The 22,625-nt window shown below is 36.4% G+C and overlaps 1 protein-coding gene across 1 annotated transcript; it reads left to right on the top strand.

The window, feature by feature from the left end:
- Positions 1–1,611: 1,611 nt before the first annotated feature.
- Positions 1,612–15,401, top strand: paqr3a (progestin and adipoQ receptor family member IIIa; the record flags this gene model as incomplete). Its single annotated transcript, XM_079250829.1, has 7 exons — positions 1,612–1,750; positions 4,766–4,982; positions 5,189–5,351; positions 6,750–6,905; positions 14,810–15,007; positions 15,078–15,168; positions 15,259–15,401. The coding sequence occupies exons 1-7, from the start codon at positions 1,690–1,692 to the stop codon at positions 15,399–15,401; spliced, it is 1,029 nt and encodes a 342-aa protein (XP_079106955.1). The 5' UTR covers positions 1,612–1,689.
- Between the last annotated feature and the right edge of the window lie 7,224 nt (positions 15,402–22,625).

Raw genomic sequence — 22,625 nt, 5'->3', positions numbered from 1 at the left:
CCTCACCCAAACATTTTATAACCAAGACTGAAATAAATTACCATTTTTGTCTACGCATAAAATAATACAACATAAGTATAAATAATTCACAGTCATGCAAACAAACACGTACACCCTGAAACATAATGAGTTATTAATGACAGGATGATAAAAATGCTGATGAATTTTTTTTTTCAGATTAAAAGCATAATTAATTTAAATGAAATGAATAAAAGTAATTCAATTTCACTTTACACATCAAACCTCTGGATGTCATTTCAGGAAATTAAGTTTTTTTTGTCTTGTTTTTCTGTGCAGCCTTCAACCTGCTTCTGGAAACCAAATCAAGCATTTTCTTCAGCATGTTCAGCTTCACAAAAAGATTCTTTAGTCTCAGCATCTACATGGAGCTGAACAGGAGAGGCCTCTCACCTGGTTAGTCAGTATAAATACATGCTATGCTGACATGAATCCATGCAGAGCGCTGAGTGAACCGAGGAGGAACAGAGGCATCCGTGGAATTTTATCAGATTAAATCCCTCAAAAGATCTTTGAGGGAAGACTGAGTTTTTATCTTGTGGCATCCTAAACATTTAGCTGCTAAGGTTCCACTTTGAACAAGTTACTGCAGAGAAAAAACGTGAAAAAATGCATGAATAATATCTGCAGCAGGAGCTTCTTCATGTTTGCCCTTGTAAGCACGAGTTTCTGTCTTAACTTGGCATGGCGGCTGATGCTTTGCCAGAGTGGATGTGCTGAGAGGTGTATTAGAAGTGATAATGAAGAACACACTTCTACTTGAGAATGAGGCAATTAAAGCGGGGGGTGTAAACAGAAGAGGGAGGACTGAGTGTGACTTCCCTCCCGAGGGAATCCACTAACATCTCTCACACCTGAGAGGTCTGTGAAGAAGTGCTTCATCTGATGAGGATTCCTGATGACAGTCTGTGATAGGAGGGTGTAAGACGGGCTCACATGGGAAGCAGGATGACAGCCAGGAGACAGACAACGGCTCTAAACAGCTTACATTTAACATGGATTAAACCTATAATATAATCACATTGGTCATGTGACCTTACAAGAGGAATTTAGGGTTGAAAAGGGAACAAAAAGTGGTTGTGTTAAATGCCAGGTTTGAATTAAGTCAATAGACTTTAATGCTCAAAATCAGCAACTTGCTCCTTGAACATAAAAAGAGGCAAATTCCTTTAATCATTGATAAAAGTCATGTGGGTTTAAATCCAGACTGGCACTGCCTTGTCACACATAGGTGTTTTAAATATAAGCCTACCTTGTTTGCTTTTATTTTACTACTCCAGCTGTTTTAGAAGAATTTTAAACTATTTTTAGTTTATTTAATAAAAAAAATAAAATAAAAAAAATTAGTAGCAAACTTTGAAAAAAGGAATTATGTGAATCTCTTTTTAGACAGTATATTATTGATACTCTAATACTTGTATTAGCGTATATACATATTTAAGAAAATAGCTCTACAACATGTTAATGTAAAAGTTGTCATACAAAGAAAAAGTAATAAAGTTTTGTTTGTTTGAATATTTTTTTACGCAGGCAGTGTTTGGGCACGTTACAGGGGTCCTTAATCAGTGATGACGTATGTTGTTACTGGGAGGATGTTGAAGCCGAAACTTGACTAATGTTACGTTGTTTTTATGTTTTATTATTTAAATCTATGTGAACACATATTTACAGATGCGTAATACACATTTTAAGCCACAAAATGGCTCCAACTACATGTATACAAAGTTGAAAGGTAAGATTGGTTTTTAGATGGTTTTAAACAAAGCTACGAGCCAGGCTAGCTTCTGTTAGCCTCCCATGCTATAATTAGCCACCATACCGCTTTGAAAAAAGTAGCAATATTAAGTTTTTCCTGCTCAACGTGAGTTTATTTCACAAGATAAGACCTGCTTTTAACTTTTTACACCTCAGGAAATTGTTCCGCTAAATTCGGCTCTAAATAAAAGAACAAAATTAGCATTTTTTTTTTTTTTACTTAATATTACAATAATTTATACTGTCTCCAAACAGCCCTTTTCTCCTTCCTTCAACACTTTAACACAAACTTTGCATTAAACCAGTTTGATATGCAGACATATGATAAGATAAATGTGATGGGAGTCAGGTTTATAACAAGGAGCGGCTTAGTAGAGATAGTTAATGTAATTAGGATTACACCGTGGTAGACTAGTTATGTTAGTTATGTTAGTTTACATTAGCTGGTACAGTTTTGTCTTTATTTTTTTTTAATATATCTTTCTCTAAAATAACACACACATATACATTTAAGCTATTTTAGCATTTATTTTCCAACTTTGATGGTCGTTCAAACTTACCACAGACACATAAAATAGGGCTGCTTGATGATGGCAAAAATTATAATCACGATTAATTTGACTGAAATTGAGATCTCGATTATTTAACATAATTACCCGTTAACTTTAACAACATGAATATAGTCAACATTAAACCGTGTCTTTTAAACAATGTCTTTAGGATTCCACAGATATTAGAAAACAAACAAATAACATGAAGCTTTGTCTTGACAAAGCGCAAATACTGATGTAAACTGAAGAAGTATAAGTAAGGATTAAACAAAGCTGTGTGTCGTGGTGTTCTCTACTCCGTGTCGTGCATTATGACTTTCTAATGCACGGTTTCTCAAGTTGTTTATTCCACTTTTACCATGGTCCCACACACGAAACATTTTGTAACCAATTTGTTGTTTTTTTTTTTTTTTTTAACAACATTTGCTAAATATACTATATTATACGAACTATTTTACGTTGGCCTGGATGTACGTTTTTATGCTAAACAACCGCTGTCAGGCTGCAGCGCGTTTCTCTCATTTACCTGTTAAAAGACGGCTGATCTGAACCAGCTGGTTAACGCGTTGCTATGGTAACGCCCCGTAACGGAGGGATAATACAGTGTTAAACTCGCCGAACTATGTATAGGAAAATAATGCAGCCAGTTGTCACTGACAATGGTATAAACTATGTTTAGGTGAACTTCCACAACCTACTGCAGTTATTCTACATTGACCTGCAGCCGGAGCCGACTGAGACTGGCCGCCTGGGAGTGCTTTAGGACGGGAGAGGCTCCCGCTGCTCCTTCCTTACAGTAACTGCAGAACAATATGTGCCTTCAAGTCAGTCGCCAAAACACCAGAAAAGTCTCTAATAACTCCAGTAAAAGATGCTAGATTTGTTGCTAGTCGCTTTTAACAAAAAAGAAAGTCTCCAAGTTGGCAACAGTGTCTGAATGAAAGCAGAGCGGCTGTGGGAGGAGTTTACAGCACAGCGCTGCAACGCCAGAGACGCTCGATTAGCAGCTGAAGACAGCAGGAGAGGAAACTGCAGAAAGAAAAATAATCGTAATGACCGTTGAAAACCCAGATCGTAGTTGAGATTAAAATCCGATTAATCGCCCAGCCCTAACATGAAACAAGCTGTTCTAACTGCAGCCTCCCTGTAATGTTTAATAAATCATGTTATTCCCAGTTTATAATAGATCTGAGTTAGGGCTGGGCGATATATCGAATATACTCGATATATCGTGGCTAGTCCCCTGTACGATATAGAAAATGCCTATATTCGTCATATTCGAGTATCCTGTTGTCACGCAGGTGTTTTTAGCTGTGGGCGGGGTTTCCTCCCTCCTCCTCGACTCTGCACCGCTTTGCACAGAGAGTTAAAGCAAGCGCACCTCGTTACGTACATAACGTGAGCTACGTGCTACGTCATGAGAGGCAGCGTGTCGCCACTTTCTCGCTAAATCTGGCGACTTTTTGTGAAAAGCGACAAGCGATAAATCTAGCAACTTTTACTGGAGTTATTGGAGACTTTCCTGGTGTTTTGGCGACTGACTTTAAAGCACATATTGTAAAGTTATTGCCAGAACGAGAGTCTCTCTCCGTCCTAAAGCACTCAGTCGCTCCGGCTGCAGCTGCAGCCAGTCAGAGGAGCAGAGAGGACACCTGCACGACTCCACCTACAGTCACAATGAACAGCCAAATCCGCCACTGATCCCGCTCTGGATTACAGAGTGGGATGTAAATTACAAAGTTTTTCACGTCACGCAAAAATAATTAATTCTATTTGATTACATTCACAACCTGTCACTTACTCACCTCATCCACTGTGTGTGTGACACAAGCATATTTATCTAGCTCGTCATGTCTCTAGAAAGTACAGAAAGGAGTGGGAATCAAACCCTGAATTAAAAACTGTCTGAAGCCGTTTATTGGAGACGATACGAGGACATTCTGCCTGGATTATAAGACTGATTTCTACGCTAAACTCTGCCATTAAAAAATACACGACAACTCAAAAACGTATCCATAAAGCAAAGCCTTATAATAGTTAATCATTTGAAAATTCACCCCCTAGAGCACCTATTTTCATACGTTGCATTTATTACATCATGCAAAGTCACTTTATTTTGTTTTAAAATGACATGTTTCTGCCACTGCTTTAACTGTTCAATAAATACGGTTTTGATCAGTTTGCTTCGTTACAATTTCATCCTTTTGGCATGAATGTTTAAAATCAGCATATCTTAATGCAGTATGAGCAATTATGTTTTAATGGAGACACAAAATCATCTTACTGATGTGATTGTATGCACCAAAGCATTAATTCAAGGCTAAGGTAAATATCAAGATATATATCGTATATCGTGACATGCCATAAAAATATCAGGCTATTACTAAAAGGTCATATCGCCCAGCCCTAATCTGAGTCTTCTTTCTTCCTTTCCGCTTCAGGTCAGATGACTGCTGGCTCAGCCATGCCTCAGAAACCCCAGAAGAGCGCTCAGACGGCTCAGTACATTGAGCTTGGAGGCTACCAGTACTGGCCTGTACTGGTACCCAGAGGAATCCGGCTGTACACTTACGAGCAGATCCCAGTGTTTCTGAGGGAGAACCCCTACATCACGGATGGATACCGAGCCTACCTGCCTTCCAGGCTCTGCATTAAAAGGTTTCAGGACTTTTCTGAATGAAATAGTTTAGAGACACGGTGATTGTTTGAGCTGTCTGGGATCATATGAGAATAATCTGATTTCCAGCTGACATCAACATTAAATGTTTATTTTCTTCTCGGTCTCTCGCAGCTTTCTGGATAAGACAAAGCCACAGATTAGCATGGTTAGCTGTCGGTTTAGATGGTGCTTCTTTTTTTTGCAGCCTCTTCATCCTGTCCAACGAGACTGTGAACATCTGGAGTCACCTGTTGGGCTTCCTGCTCTTCTTCTGTCTCGGGGTGTACAACATGGCCTCGGTGCTGCCGGCTTTCGGCGCCTCCAGAGAGGATTACGTCATCTATTCCATTGGACTCTTCTGCTTCCAGGTTCGAGTCTTGTTGTTTAAATTAGTAGCAGATACATATTTAAAGCTCTAGTAGGTATCGTTGCTCAGAGACGTGTTCCTCTGAGTGAAGCGGTTCCTCGTCCTGATAGTAGTCTATACATTCTGTAATCATGAACAATAAGAAATGTAGTTAGACCCCTCAGTTTACTGTAAATCTGTAAAAACTCGGGTCGGACCAACGTTCCGACCCAAATGGAGTTGTTCATTTCTTATATTTCGTAGCTTCTTCTCCCGGCTCCCCTCCTCCCCCTCCAGCAGCGCATACCTGATAGCCACACCCTGCATATAAACAGCATGTTAGGATGAAAATACAAAGTAGTGAAGAAGTAACTCGGAAGGCAAACATGGCTGAGAAAATGCAGGAAGGATTTCCAGACCCGGCTCGGTTTATTTGCCTCCTCCTGCTAAACAGCCGAGAAAGAGAAAATCCTTGGTGGAAAAAGCTGCGAATAAAAAAGCCTCGGATCACGCAAGGAGCAGAACCAGAGGGGGAGGAGCCAAGTTAAGAGGAGGGGTCAGGACAAGGAGGAGGAGTCAATGCAGCGGGAGGAGCCAACATAGGGGGAGGGGCCAAGACAGGGTTTTTGGCTTAAAATAAAAGCTGACATCAAATTCCAGGGAACAAAAGAGCTTCTCATCAGTCGGATGTGCTCAGAAGTTGATTTCAACACGTCTGAGTCAGATTAAAAGAAGTTATTTTAGCTGTAATATGTTGGGACAGACTGAAAGGGCAGTGATTGGGTCGACAGCTAACTTGGTTTAGGTGCTGTAGAAAATATTTGCAAAACAGCAGAGGTTATTTTTTTCTTCCGTGGTTCAATAATGAGGCAAACCCTAAGCATCTCTATCATCACCATGTTTATGTTGTTTCCGCTGCATATTTGTTCTGCAGTCAGCAACAAGCAGCTCCTCCTACTGGTCTGGAACGGAGCTGCTGCTACATGTTTGTAGTTTTACTATTAGATTTTATTTTGGCTTTAAACAGCTTCCGTATTCAGGAAGTCTTGTCCAGGTCTCGTCTGTTCTCATGTCCATGAAAACCAGAATGTTCCCAAACGCCGCCTTCAAAGCTGATGTGTAAACCTCACTCTCGGTACCAGTAGCTAGAATGGAAACGCAGCTTATTGGTGTAATAAACTGGGTGCAGCTTCTTCTGGGAAAACCTTTCCAAGTCCGGCCTGCTGTGTTCCAGCTCATCTACGATGATGATTTAAATCAAAGTAAGATGATAAAAGACGTTAAATCTCAAATGAAAAAGTTCTTTTTAACAAAGTCGACAGAAGAGATCTTTACTGAAGTGTTGAGATGAGTTTGAAAGGGAGTGTGGGTAGTAAAAGCTGTGTGTTGCTGTGTGTGTGTGTGTGTGTGTAACCCCCAGCTGTGCATGCTGTGCTCGGTGGGCTACCACCTGTTCTGCTGCCATCGCTCGGAAAAGACCAGCCGCCGCTGGATGGCGCTGGATTACGCCGGTGTTTCCATCGGCATCCTGGGCTGCTACGTCCCCGGAGTTTTCTACACTTTCTACTGCAATAATGTAAGTTTATCTGCTCCAACAACCTTTTCTCTGGTTGCATCAGGCTCCAGAATATTAAAGGAAGTTTAGTGCTGCATGTTTTGAAGATAGTTGTTTGGTTTTTACTGCAGCACAAAGGAAACATAGAAGGGGTGACAACGAGACTCGTGCTACAGACCTTTCTTACAAGCCCTGCCTTCCTCCTTCCTTATATATGTTATATATTATACAGTTGTGCTCATATTTATTCATTCATCATTAAAGAAGGAAAAAAACAGCTGCCTGTAAAATCAGCTGAAATTGACTAAAGAAGTAATAAATCATTATATTATTTTCTAATTCTGGTTCAATAGAAATATTTTTTTTTTTAAAAAGCAAACAAATAAGATAATTTATTACATATTCCATCAGTCATAAAGTAATATTTAGTTGAACAATCCTTTAATGTTTCCGCTCCAGTCAGGTGTTTTCTGTTCCTCTCAGTCAGACTTCTGCACCTGTTGACAGGTATTTTGTCCCACTGTTCAACAGAAAAGTGCTCTAATTTGTCCAGGACCCATTTGTTTGTTTGTTTTTGTGTCTTTCTTCAACCCAATTAAATGAAAAAAAAATTGCCATATTACTACATGATATTTTTGCTAATTTTTAGTTATTTTTCTTTAATTAAGTCACCAGTTATTTAAGTGACTGTTGTAAATTCAGCCTTTTCTTTAATGAAAGGGGATGAAGACATATGAGCACAACTGTATATATTCTAAAACAGGGCACGCTATATATATATATATATATATATATATATATATATATATATATATATATATATATATATAGATAGATATAGATATAGATAGATATATAGATAGATATAGATATAGATATATATATAGATATTTATATATAGATATATATATAAATATGTATAGATATAGATAGATAGATATATATACACTACTCACAAAAAGTTAGGGATATTTGGCTTTCAGGTGAAATTTATGGAAAATGCAATATGTTCATGCTACAGTGATATAATATCATAAAAGTAAGACATTTAAGTAGAAGGATGCACTACTGATTTCCTCATCTCAAAAAATTCATTCAACACAAAAGGTAACAACAATGGTAGTTACACCACAACAAAAAATCTGAACGTCTCAATATCTCGTCATGTGCACTTGAGCATCAATTACAGCTTGACAACGACGTCTCATGCTGTTCACAAGGCAACTTATTGCCTGCTGAGGCATGGCATCCCACTCTTCTTGAAGGGCAGCCCTCAGGTCATTGAGGTTCTGGGGTGCAGGGTTTCGAGCCTCTACACGACGGCTCAGCTGATCCCACAGGTTTTCAATGGGATTCAGGTCTGGAGAGAGTGCAGGCCGTTCCATTTGAGGTCCACCAGTCTCCAACAGCCGTTCCCTGATGATGCGGCCTCGATGAGCAGGAGCATTGTCGTCCATGAAGATGAAATTAGGCCTGTGCTGTTCATGTAGGGGCACAATCACTGGATTAATGATGTTATTCAGGTAGTATGGGCTTGTCACTGTACCATTCACAAAGTGTAGGGCAGTTCTGTACCAAGTGGACACCCCTGCCCACACTGTAACACCGCCACCACCAAAAGCTGGCCTGGTGACAACAGTGGCTGATGCATAGCGCTCTCCCTGACGTCTCCAACATCGTTGCCGGCCATCATTTCTGCTCAGTGTGAATCGACTTTCATCAGAGAACAGCACTGAGGCCCACTGGTTCCTCGTCCAGCGTAAATGCTCCCTGGCCCATGCAAGACGATGATGCCTGTGCCTGGTGGTGTGGTCAGGTACCCGTGCAGGTCGTCTAGCACGCAGACCACGCTGATGGAAACGGTTTGGAATGGTCTGACGTGACACTTGGGTGCCTCTCACCTCTCTTAAACGTGCCTGGAGTTGAGTGGCATTCATCATCCGGTTTCTCAGGGCAGTGTTCACAATGTAGCGGTCATCAGCACGGGATGTGGCCAAAGGACGTCCACTTCTAGGCCTTTCTGTGACTCTTCCAGTCTCTCCATATCTCTGTTGCAACCTGCTGATGACACTCTGTGACACTCCAAGCTCAGTGGCCACTTCTGTCTGAGAATGTCCTGTTTGAAGCATCGCAATGGCAAGGGACTGTTGTTCCATTGTTAGGTGTCGTCTTGGTCTCATGATGTCAAAATGTGAACAGCATGATGAGGACAACTGTTTAAACACCAGATCTAATTGAACCAGGACATTTATTGGTCAATTCAAGGATCACACACCTGCCGTGATTTTTGCCGTTAAGCTCCTTGTTAGAGAACAGCAACTTGTGCAAAATTTATTGAAACATTTAACAGTTGGACATGTGCATTTAAAAGCTTAGAGAAGATCACATTAAGTTCACCTGTACAGGTTTGAATGCATTTTAGGATTGTTGTGAAATTTCACCCAAAAGCTGAATATCCCTAACTTTTTGTGAATAGTGTATATATATATATATATATATATATATATATATATATATATATATATATATAGATAGATAGATATCTGAGCGTGCACGTCATTCTGAAGACGGTATACAACAGAATAGAACATATTCTGACAGGAGAAAAGTTTTAATATGTTCTTGTTGCGTAAAATTTGTCATCATAAAAAGCAAAAAATTTAAATCCAATATCGGCTGACGACATCGGAAGTCTTAATAAAGTAGAAAACGCCACGTCATTTCTACCTTATTAAGATTTCCGATATCGTCGGCCGACATTGGTGTTAAAATTTTTACTTTTTATGATGACAAATTTTACGCAACAAGAACATATTAAAACTTTTCTTCTGTCAGAATATGAGATGTCATGTGGAGCTTTTTTGTTTGTTTTTTTTCTTGTTTGTTTTGTTTTTTTGGGCACAATTCACAATAAATTCCGCAGCTTTTCCGAACCAGCCGTGTGCGTTACGGTTATTGACATCATCCAACAGCGCCATCACTTGCGGCACAACCAGCTCGTGATTCTAAAACAGGCCAAACTTTATTTAACAGCAGCAAGTTTAACAATGTTATTCTAATAATTTGTCCTAATTTGAAATGTTGAAACCAGATGGATTGAGACGGATTATATTTTGATCACAGCAGGTCAAATGTAGCGAGGCTACCCTCGTAGATATCTGTTATAGATCTAAAGCCAATAGTTTTCCAATCGAAACGTCTTATCAGTTATAGATGACCTTGAGGCATGATTTTAACATGTAGGGGAGGAGATACATCAGGGATTAGGGCTGTGACAACATGCTTTCAACCCGATTCTTTGGTGCCGATTCGATTTAAATTGCGATTCTCAAGATTCTTCGATATGACAAATTTTTGTAGATTAAAAAAAAGATACAAAACCTTTTTTGCTCGTCATTTTTTTTTTTAATGAAAAAAAACAACATAGTAGCCAGTCCATCATTCTACTGCTATAATACCCAAGAAGACAAGTAAAAAGATCAATAAAAACAATGACAAACATTTTTTATCACGTATTATTTTTTATTCATTTGAAAAAAAAGATTTTTTATAAACAAAAAAAATCCATTTTAAAATTGTGAAGCAAAAAAATCCCGATTTTTATTTTTTTTAAAATTTTTTATTAATTCAGTTCCCAACCCTCTTAAAAGGATTTTTATCAAGGATATTTTATCAATCTGAGAAAGAATCTTGAGGTTTTCTCACAACTAAACAGTGACTTGTAGCTTTAATAGAAGAAACTGGTTTTGTAAACAAAACGAATTGTAATGATGAATAATGTTTAAATAATGACTGCAGTTTCAGTTCTGTTTAGTGATTCATCGGTTAGTCAGCAGGTTAATGTTTCTCCTCCTAACGTCTTGTTTTAAAGCGTCTCCAGATGTAAAATGAGCTGTTTGCAGTGACTGTAAAGCAGAAACGCGACATCCAAACTGGCATCAAACATGGACGTCTTGTTTACCTGGAATTATTTAGTTTTTCTTTTTTTTCCCAGGGTGGGGCTCTGCATATATCCCTGTCAGCTGATATAGATAATTAATTGTAAATTAATATTGAGTATTGGTTAAAAAAGCTGAATGAAAATGATGAAAGTCCTGATCCAGGATCATTTCTTGCTGCCTGGAAGTGTGTTTTTATAATAACGTGAATATGTTTCTCCATCATTAAAGCAGCGGTCTGTGGAGGCGTTTTAGTTCTGCATCTTCGTCCCGTTCAGCAGTAATTGAATAACGTAATCCTCACATTGTGGCTCTGCTCATTGACTCATTGTTCCCAGTGAACAAGCAACACAACACCTTCGTTTGGAAAACAGCCTCCGATGACACAAGCCAGTTTCAGCTCCTCATTCCAGCCGCCCACCATGTTTTTTTTTCCTTTACTTTACTCCTGAAACGCTTGGCCCGGCTCCGTCCTGCTTGTTTCCCCCGCATGTTGGAAGCGCCGGGTTATTTTGCCCCCAGAACGTAGCTGAAATCTGCTCTAGTCCGAACCAGATGGCTGCATTCACAGAGCAGTCCGTCGCTCCTGTTCGCCACCATATGACGCTCACAAGTCCAGGAGCTGTCTCCGCGAAGCTCCGTCCCCCCCACCCCTTCTTATCCACCCTCCATGCCAAGACTGGGGCTCTGCTTCTGGGTGGCTCCACTCCAGTGGTGAGCCAAGTCCCTGAAGAAAAACAGATTTTTATATTTAGCCAGTCAAACTCGTCCTCGTCGTGCTGGTTTTAGGGACACAGATTTGAGAAAGATCAAATCGTCTGCGAGGAGAAGAGCTTAAAAAAAATTTGGCTGAAGTAGAGCGGGGCCTTGTTCCGGGCGCAAATTTATTCACTGTGAAATTCAGCAAGACTCGTCACACGAGGACGTGTGACTGGATGGAGGCCTACATCCACACAAACGGACAGAAGGGACGGAGACGAGGCTGTCCAGACTTTCCACAGCTACTTATAGAAGTTTAAATATCAAGTACAGATCTGAGGACAGGTTTGCTGTATATCTGTGATAACAACCGAAGCAGTGGGAGACTTTTTTTTTTTTCTTTTAACACATGCAAATAAATACGGGAAATGCAGCCAGAAAGACACTGCAGGCAAATAAATGTCTTTTTTGTTTTTCATTCTCTCAGCCAGGAAAGTTAACACTTGCTCTTGCGTCTCTTTTATTGCCTGACAAGTGGCTTCTGATTTATGGAAGTGATAAAAATCCCTTCTGATGAAACCTTTGGCTCCTATAGTAATGATAATTATGGAGAGTTTAGCAGCTAAAGAAGTCTCTCAGGAGTCTGGAGAGACCAGATAATAGTGGTTGAAGTGAAAACAACAAACTAGAATTTGCCGTGTGGAGGTCTTCTGCTGAGTGAGCATCAGCCGTCGTGCTAACGTAGTAAAAGTCTTGTTTAAAACGGCTGAATTCTGAGCCGAAGCAGCGCTAGCAGATAAATGTCTGCGACCATTCAAGCCCACCGGTAAGCTACCGCTCCTGGAACTGCGTTAGTTCTAGTTTCAGACTCCATGTTGAGATGAAGCATCACACATCATGATGAGAATCTCCCAAAGCTGCTCTGCTGGATGTAGACCTGGTGACTGTGGAGCCGTTGGAGGACAGTGAACTCATCGTCATGGTGAGACACTGTCCTCGTATCAATACCTTGGTATCTGGCTTGATGATTCTTTTACTTTTAAGCCCCACGTAGAAAATCTTGCGAAGAAACTAAAACTCAGATTGTCTTTTTTTCTTTCGAAACATATATTGTTTTTCTTTTAAAGCTAAAAAACAGCTCATCGCTGCTACATTTTTATCTGTTTTACATTATGGTGATCTGGTGTGTAGGACTGCTTCAGCTCAATGTCTACATAAAATCGACACTATTTACCGTGCATCTCTAAGGTTTGTTCCAAAGTGTTAAAGCTTGACCCATCATTGTGAATTGTATTGTAGAGTAGGGTGGCCTTCGTTGTCCATCAGGAGAACATTGGTATATATTTATTTATAAGGCCATGCTTGGGCTGCTGCCATCCTATATCTGTGATTTAATCTCACAGAGATGTGTTGATTCTTATTTTTGCGATTGAATGATCATTTGATGCTTTCTGTTCCATTTGGCCGCACAGAGCTGGGAAAAAGGGTCTTTGTCTACTCCGCTCCGTCTACGTGGAACTCTTTGCAGAGAGACTGGAAATTGTCCCAACTTTTTTCTTTGAACAGTTTTAAGTCCAGAGTGAGAGATTTTGAGATGTCCTCCTTTAGTTGTAATTGCTTTTAATTATTTGTTCTGTTTAAGTGAAACGTGTAAATTGCCTGTAACGGCATCATTATGCTGAAAGTTTCCATCAGAAGATGCTACGCTGTGCTCAGAAAGGGATGGACATGGTCATGCGGACGCTACGTTTACATCGGAGCTTGAATAGAACGGCGAACTCCGCGCTGCCCTCTTGTGGACATTTTGGCAAACAACCATGCTACCATGAGGCATGCATGGAAGTATGATGGCAGTGATGTTTGAGATGCACACAGCTATTTATGTAGTCGGCTGCTGGTGCGGCAGGATGGATCCATGTTGTCATGATGTTTCCAGCAGATTCTGATCCTACCATGTGAATGTGGAGCTGAACTGGAGACTCATCAGACCAGCAACGTTTCTCCATCTTCTATTGTCCAGTTCTGGTGAGTCTGTGGGAATTGTAGCCTCAGTTTCCTGTTCTTACTGACAGGAGTGGCACCCGCTGTGGTCTTCAAGATATTCTGGTCCAGACTGCTGCTCGCTGGATATTTTCTCCTCTTCAGGCTAGGACTGGGTGATTAATCGGATTTTAATCTCAACTACGATCTGGGTTTCCAACGATGATAAAAATAAAAGGGTGTGATTATTTTTCTCTCTGCAGTTTCCTCTCCTGCTGTCTTCAGCTGCTAATCGAGCGTCTCTGGCGTTGCAGCGCTGTGCTGTAAACTCCTCCCACAGCCGCTTTGCTTTCATTCAGACACTGTTGCCAACTTGGAGACTTTCTCGCTAAATCTGGAGACTTTTTTTGTTAAAAGCGACAAATCTAGCAGCTTTTACTGGAGTTATTAGAGACTTTTCTGGTGTTTTGGTGACTGACTTGAAGGCACATATTGTTCTGCAGTTACTGTAAGGAAGGAGCAGCGGGAGCCTCTCCCGTCCTAAAGCACTCCCAGGCGGCCAGTCTCAGTCGGCTCCGGCTGCAGGTCAATGTAGAATAACTGCAGTAGGTTGTGGAAGTTCACCTAAACATAGTTTATACCATTGTCAGTGACAACTGGCTGCATTATTTTCCAATACATAGTTCGGCCAGTTAAACACTGTAACATCCCTCCGTTATGGGGCGTTACCATAGCAACACGTTAACCAGCTGGTTCAGATCAGCCGTCTTTTAACAGGTGAATGAGAGAAACGCACTGCAGCCTGACAGCGGCTGTTTGGCATAAAACGTACATCCAGGCCAACGTAAAATAGTTCCTAGATAAGTGGTAAAAGTGGATTAAAGAACTCAGAACCGTGCATTAGACTGTTATAATGTACGACACGGAGTCTAGAACACCACGACGCGCAGCGATGTTTAAAAATACTGGATAATTGTGTTAAATAATCAAGATCTCAATTTCAGTCAAAATAATTGTGATTATAATTTCTGTCATCATTGAGCAGCCCTACTTCAGACCTTCTCTGGAAACACTAGAGATGGTTCTGAGTGAAAATCCCAGTAGAGTCACTTAAATCCCCTTTCCTCCTCATCCTGCTGCTTGAACACGTCGTCTTCACCATGTCTACATGAAGTTGCTGCCATGTGATTGGCTGATTGGGTGGCTTGAACATAGTTGTAGAAATGTAATTGATTATTATTGTTGTTGTTATCATAAAGAGTGTGTTTGTACCTGCGGGACCTGACACTAACCCTCCTCTTGCTACAGTACTGGCGGCAGGTGTACCTGGTGACCGTCTTGGCCATGATCCTGACCGTCTTCTTCGCTCAGATTCACCCTCATTACCTCAGCAAGCAGTGGAAGCAGCTGCGCTCACTCATCTTCTGCTCGGTGGCCGGATACGGCCTCATCCCCACCGTCCACTGGATCTGCATCACCGGAGGCTTCTCCTCTGAACTCGTCCAGGTGAGTTCGGGTTGGTCGTTTTGTTTGGGTTGAGTTTGTCTGGGTTGATTAAATGTGTTTTTCTCTTCAGGCTTTCATCCCACGAATCCTCGGGATGTACTTCATCGCAGCATTAGCTATTATTTTCTACATTTCTAAAGTTCCTGAACGCTACTTCCCAGGTGGGACCCTTCTCATTGATAGATCACTAAATCAACACCAGTCAATCGCTCGTTTTTCTACTATGAACCAACGTTTTCATGGTCCTGCAGGTCAGCTGAACTACCTGGGCTCCAGCCACCAGGTGTGGCACATGCTGCTGGTACTGATGTTTTACTGGTGGCACCAGTCATCAGGCTTCATCATGGCGTACAGACACAGTCAGCCCTGTCCTGATGTCCCACAACACACATAGTACACGGCTCTGTCCAACAAGTCTTCCACTCTGACTGGAGGAGGTAATCGCAGGTTCCTGATTTCTTAAATAGGTTTCCTGTTTCTGCTTTCTCTCAATATACAGAAGTGTACACTAAGAGTACACGTTATCCCATGGCATGATAGCTTTATTGTGAAACCTGTCATGCTATAGCAGTGTTTCTCAATTCCGGTCCTTGCTCCCCTGCCCTGCACATTTTAGACATGATCCTCTCCCAAAGCACCTGAGTTGGATTATTGAACATAACGAGCCTTTATTTCATTCAGGTGTGTTACAATAGGGTTGCCTATAAAACATGCAGGACAGGGGGCACCGAAGACCGGAATTGAAAAACATTTTTCTGTAGTGTCATAGTTTTATTGTAAAAACTTCAGACGTCATGCTATAGTATGATAGTTTTATTGTGAAAACCTTAAAAATGTATTGCTATAGTATGATAGTTTGTGTGAAAACAAGAAATATGTCAGGCTACAGTATGATAGTTTTATTGAGGAAGCATGGAAGAGGTCATTCCATTGCATGATAGTTTTGTGAAAAGATGAAAAATGTCATACTATGGTATTAGTTTTTATTGTGAAAACCTTAAAAATGCCATGTTATAGTATGAACGTTTTATACTGTAAAATGTCATGCTATATTAGTTTTATTTTGAAAATGCAAAAAATGTCATACTATAGTATGATGGTTTTATTGTGAAAACTTAAAAAATGTCATACTATGGTATGAAAAGTTTATATTGTGAAAACCTCAAGAATGTCATGCTATAGTATAGTAGTTTCATTGTGAAAACCTTAAAAATGTAATGTTATAGTATGGTAATTTTATTGTGAAAACCTTAAAAATATCATGCTATATTATGATAGACTTATTTTGAAAATGCAAAAAAATGTCATACTATAGTATGATAGTTTGTGTGGAAACCTTAAAAATCCCATGTTATAGTATAATGGTCTTATTTTTAAAAAAGGGAAAAAATGTCATGCCATAGTATTGTAGTTTTATTGTGAAAACCTTAAAACTGTCATGCTGTAGTATAATTTTATTGTGAAAACCTTAAAGATGTCATGCTATAGTTAGTTTTTATTGTGAAAACCTAAAAAAGTCATGCTATAGTATGGTAGTTTTATTGTGAAAACCTTAAAAATCCCATCTTGTAGTATGATAGTTTTATTGTGAAAACCTGAAAATGTCATACTATAGTATGGTAGTTTTATTGTGAAAACCTTAAAAATGTCATGCAATAGTGTGGTAGTTTTATTGTGAAAACCTTAAAAATGTCATGCTATTGTATGATAATTTTATTGTGAAATCTTAAAAAATGTCATACTATAGTATGAAAACTTTTTATTGTTTAAAATCTCAACAATGTCATACTATGGTTTGAAAAGTTTTTATTGTAAAAACGTGAAAATGTTATGCTATAGTATGATAGTTTGTGTGAAAACTTGAAAAATCCCATGTTATAGTATGAGGGTTTTATTGTGAAAATGCAAAAAAATGTCATGCTATAGTATGATAGTTTGTGTGAAAACCTTAAAAATTCCATGTTATAGTATGATGGTTTTATTTTCAAAAAAGGAAAAAAATGTCATGCTATAGTATTGGTTTTATTGTGAAAACCTTAAAAATGTCATGCTGTAGTATGATTTTATTGTGAAAACCTGAAAAATGTCATACTATGGTATGAAAAGTTTATATTGTGAAAACCTCAAAAATGTCATGCTATAGTATAATTTTATTGTAAAAAACCTTAAAAATGTCATACTATAGTATAATAGTTTTATTGTGAAAACCTTGAAATTCCCATGTTATAGTATGATAGTTTTATTGTGAAAACCTGAAAATGTGATGCTATAGTATGGTAGTTTTATTGTGAAAACCTTAAAAATGTAATGCAATAGCATGATAGTTTGTGTGAAAACTTGAAAAATCCCATGTTATAGTATGAGGGTTTTATTGTGAAAATGCAAAAAAAAAGTCATGCTATAGTATAATAGTTTGTGTGAAAACCTTAAAATTCCCATGTTAAGGTATGATGGTTTTATTTTCAAAAAAGGAAAAAAATGTCATGCTATAGTATTGTAGTTTTATTGTGAAAATCTTAAAAATGTCATGCTATAGTATGGTAGTTTTATCGTGAAAACCTTAAAAATCCCATTTTATAGTATGATAGTTTTATTGTGAAAACCTTAAAAGTCCCATGATATAGTATGATGGTTTTATTGTGAAAATGCCAAAAAAATGTCATGCTATAGTATGGTAGTTTTATTGTGAAAACCTTAAAAATGTCATGCTATAGTATGATAATTTTAATATGAAAACTTAAAAAATGTCATACTATGGGATGAAAACTTTTTATTGTGAAAACCTCAACAATGTCATACTATGGTTTGAAAAGTTTTTATTGTGAAAACCTGAAAATGTCATGCTATAGTATGATAGTTTGTGTGAAAACCTTAAAAATCCCATGTTATAGTATGATGGTTTTATTTTCAAAAAAGGAAAAAAATGTCGTGCTATAGTATTGTAGTTTTATTGTGAAAACCTCAAAAATGTCATGCTATAGTATAATTTTATTGTAAAAAACCTTAAAAATGTCATACTATAGTATAATAGTTTTATTGTGAAAACCTTGAAATTCCCATGTTATAGTATGATGGTTTTATTGTGAAAATGCAAAAATATGTCATGCTATAGTATGGTAGTTTTATTGTGAAAACCTTAAAAATCCCATCTTATAGTATGGTAGTTTTATTGTGAAAACCTTAAAAATCCCATCTTATAGTATGATAGTTTTATTGTGAAAACCTGAAAATGTGATGCTATAGTATGGTAGTTTTATTGTGAAAACCTTAAAAATGTAATGCAATAGTATGGTAGTTTTATTGTGAAAACCTTTAAAATGTCATACTATAGTATGATAGTTTTATTGTGAAAACCTTAAAATGTCATGCTATAATATGGTAGTTTTTTTTCTGAAAACCTGAAAATGTCATGCGATAGTATGGTAGTTTTATTGTGAAAACCTTGAAAATGTCATACTATAGTATGGTAGTTTTATTGTGAAAACCTTAAAAATCCCATCTTATAGTATGATAGTTTTATTGTGAAAACCTTTAAAATGTCATGCTATAGTATGATAGTTTTATTGTGAAAACCTTAAAATTCCCATGTTAAGGTATGATAGTTTTATTGTGAAAACCTTAAAAATGTCATGCTATAGTATATTTTAATGTGAAAACTTAAAAAATGTCATACTATGGTATGAAAAGTTTTTATTGTGAAAACCTGAAAATGTCATGCTATAGTATAATTTTATTGTAAAAACCCTTAAAAATCCCATGTTATAGTATGAGGGTTTTATTGTGAAAATGCAAAAAAAAATGTCATGCTATAGTATGATAGTTTGTGTGAAAACCTCAAAAATGTCATGCTGTAGTATGATAATTTTATTGTAAAAAAAAAAAACCTTAAAAATCCCATGTTATAGTATGATAGTTTTATTGTGAAAACCTGAAAATGTCATGCTATAGTATGGTAGTTTTATTCTGAAAACCTGAAAATGTCATGCGATGGTATGGTAGTTTTATTGTGAAAACCTTAAAAATGTCATACTATAGTATGGTAGTTTTATTGTGAAAACCTTAAAAATGTCATACTATAGTATGGTAGTTTTATTGTGAAAACCTGAAAATGTCATGCTATAGTATGATAGTTTGTGTGAAAACCTTAAAAATCCCATGTTATAGTATGATGGTTTTATTTTCAAAAAAGGAAAAAAATGTCGTGCTATAGTATTGTAGTTTTATTGTGAAAACCTCAAAAATGTCATGCTATAGTATAATTTTATTGTAAAAAACCTTAAAAATGTCATACTATAGTATAATAGTTTTATTGTGAAAACCTTGAAATTCCCATGTTATAGTATGATGGTTTTATTGTGAAAATGCAAAAATATGTCATGCTATAGTATGGTAGTTTTATTGTGAAAACCTTAAAAATCCCATCTTATAGTATGGTAGTTTTATTGTGAAAACCTTAAAAATCCCATCTTATAGTATGATAGTTTTATTGTGAAAACCTGAAAATGTGATGCTATAGTATGGTAGTTTTATTGTGAAAACCTTAAAAATGTAATGCAATAGTATGGTAGTTTTATTGTGAAAACCTTTAAAATGTCATACTATAGTATGATAGTTTTATTGTGAAAACCTTAAAATGTCATGCTATAATATGGTAGTTTTTTTTCTGAAAACCTGAAAATGTCATGCGATAGTATGGTAGTTTTATTGTGAAAACCTTGAAAATGTCATACTATAGTATGGTAGTTTTATTGTGAAAACCTTAAAAATCCCATCTTATAGTATGATAGTTTTATTGTGAAAACCTTTAAAATGTCATGCTATAGTATGATAGTTTTATTGTGAAAACCTTAAAATTCCCATGTTAAGGTATGATAGTTTTATTGTGAAAACCTTAAAAATGTCATGCTATAGTATATTTTAATGTGAAAACTTAAAAAATGTCATACTATGGTATGAAAAGTTTTTATTGTGAAAACCTGAAAATGTCATGCTATAGTATAATTTTATTGTAAAAACCCTTAAAAATCCCATGTTATAGTATGAGGGTTTTATTGTGAAAATGCAAAAAAAAATGTCATGCTATAGTATGATAGTTTGTGTGAAAACCTCAAAAATGTCATGCTGTAGTATGATAATTTTATTGTAAAAAAAAAAAACCTTAAAAATCCCATGTTATAGTATAATAGTTTTATTGTGAAAACCTGAAAATGTCATGCTATAGTATGGTAGTTTTATTCTGAAAACCTGAAAATGTCATGCGATGGTATGGTAGTTTTATTGTGAAAACCTTAAAAATGTCATACTATAGTATGGTAGTTTTATTGTGAAAACCTTAAAAATGTCATACTATAGTATGGTAGTTTTATTGTGAAAACCTGAAAATGTGATGCTATAGTATGGTAGTTTTATTGTGAAAACCTTAAAAATGTAATGCAATAGTATGGTAGTTTTATTGTGAAAACTTTTAAAATGTCATACTATAGTATGATAGTTTTATTGTGAAAACCTTAAAATTCCCATGTTAAGGTATGATAGTTTTATTGTGAAAACCTTAAAAATGTCATGCTATAGTATATTTTAATGTGAAAACTTAAAAAATGTCATACTATGGTATGAAAAGTTTTTATTGTGAAAACCTGAAAATGTCATGCTATAGTATGATAATTTTATTGTAAAAACCCTTAAAAATCCCATGTTATAGTATGAGGGTTTTATTGTGAAAATGCAAAAAAATGTCATGCTATAGTATGATAATTTGTGTGAAAACCTCAAAAATGTCATGCTGTAGTATGATAATTTTATTGTAAAAAAAAACCCTTAAAAATCCCATGTTATAGTATGATAGTTTTATTGTGAAAACCTTAAAAATCCCATCTTATAGTATGATAGTTTTATTGTGAAAACCTGAAAATGTGATGCTATAGTATGGTAGTTTTATTGTGAAAAACTTAAAATTCCCATGTTAAGGTATGATAGTTTTATTGTGAAAACCTGAAAATGTCATGCTATAGTATGGTAGTTTTATTCTGAAAACCTGAAAATGTCATGCGATAGTATGGTAGTTTTATTGTGAAAACCTTAAAAATCCCATCTTATAGTATGATAGTTTTATTGTGAAAACCTGAAAATGTGATGCTATAGTATGGTAGTTTTATTGTGAAAACCTTAAAATTCCCATGTTAAGGTATGATAGTTTTATTGTGAAAACCTTAAAAATGTAATGCAATAGTATGGTAGTTTTATTGTGAAAACCTTAAAATTCCCATGTTAAGGTATGATAGTTTTATTGTGAAAACCTTAAAAATGTCATGCTATAGTATGATAATTTTATTGTAAAAACCCTTAAAAATCCCATGTTATAGTATGAGGGTTTTATTGTGAAAATGCAAAAAAATGTCATGCTATAGTATGATAATTTGTGTGAAAACCTCAAAAATGTCATGCTGTAGTATGATAATTTTATTGTAAAAAAAACCCTTAAAAATCCCATGTTATAGTATGATAGTTTTATTGTGAAAACCTTAAAAATCCCATCTTATAGTATGATAGTTTTATTGTGAAAACCTGAAAATGTGATGCTATAGTATGGTAGTTTTATTGTGAAAAACTTAAAATTCCCATGTTAAGGTATGATAGTTTTATTGTGAAAACCTGAAAATGTCATGCTATAGTATGGTAGTTTTATTCTGAAAACCTGAAAATGTCATGCGATAGTATGGTAGTTTTATTGTGAAAACCTTAAAAATCCCATCTTATAGTATGATAGTTTTATTGTGAAAACCTGAAAATGTGATGCTATAGTATGGTAGTTTTATTGTGAAAACCTTAAAATTCCCATGTTAAGGTATGATAGTTTTATTGTGAAAACCTTAAAAATGTAATGCAATAGTATGGTAGTTTTATTGTGAAAACCTTAAAATTCCCATGTTAAGGTATGATAGTTTTATTGTGAAAACCTTAAAAATGTCATGCTATAGTATGATCATTTTATTGTAAAAACCCTTAAAAATCCCATGTTATAGTATGAGGGTTTTATTGTGAAAATGCCAAAAAAAATGTCATGCTATAGTATGGTAGTTTTATTGTGAAAACCTTAAAAATGTCATGCTATAGTATGATAATTTTAATGTGAAAACTTAAAAAATGTCATACTATGGGATGAAAACTTTTTATTGTGAAAACCTCAACAATGTCATACTATGGTTTGAAAAGTTTTTATTGTGAAAACCTTAAAAATCCCATGTTATAGTATGATGGTTTTATTTTCAAAAAAGGAAAAAAATGTCGTGCTATAGTATAATTTTATTGTAAAAAACCTTAAAAATGTCATACTATAGTATAATAGTTTTATTGTGAAAACCTTAAAATTCCCATGTTATAGTATGATGGTTTTATTGTGAAAATGCAAAAATATGTCATGCTATAGTATGGTAGTTTTATTGTGAAAACCTTAAAGATCCCATCTTATAGAATGATAGTTTTATTGTGAAAACCTGAAAATGTGATGCTATAGTATGGTAGTTTTATTGTGAAAACCTTCAAAATGTCATGCTATAGTATATTTTAATGTGAAAACTTAAAAAATGTCATACTATGGTATGAAAAGTTTTTATTGTGA

The sequence above is a fragment of the Telmatherina bonti genome (genome assembly GCF_933228915.1).
Source record: "Telmatherina bonti genome assembly, chromosome: 13".
NCBI classification, from domain to species: Eukaryota; Metazoa; Chordata; class Actinopteri; order Atheriniformes; family Telmatherinidae; genus Telmatherina; species Telmatherina bonti.
Note: the sequence above shows the minus strand (reverse complement) of the source record. Positions and strands in the feature narration are given on the sequence as shown.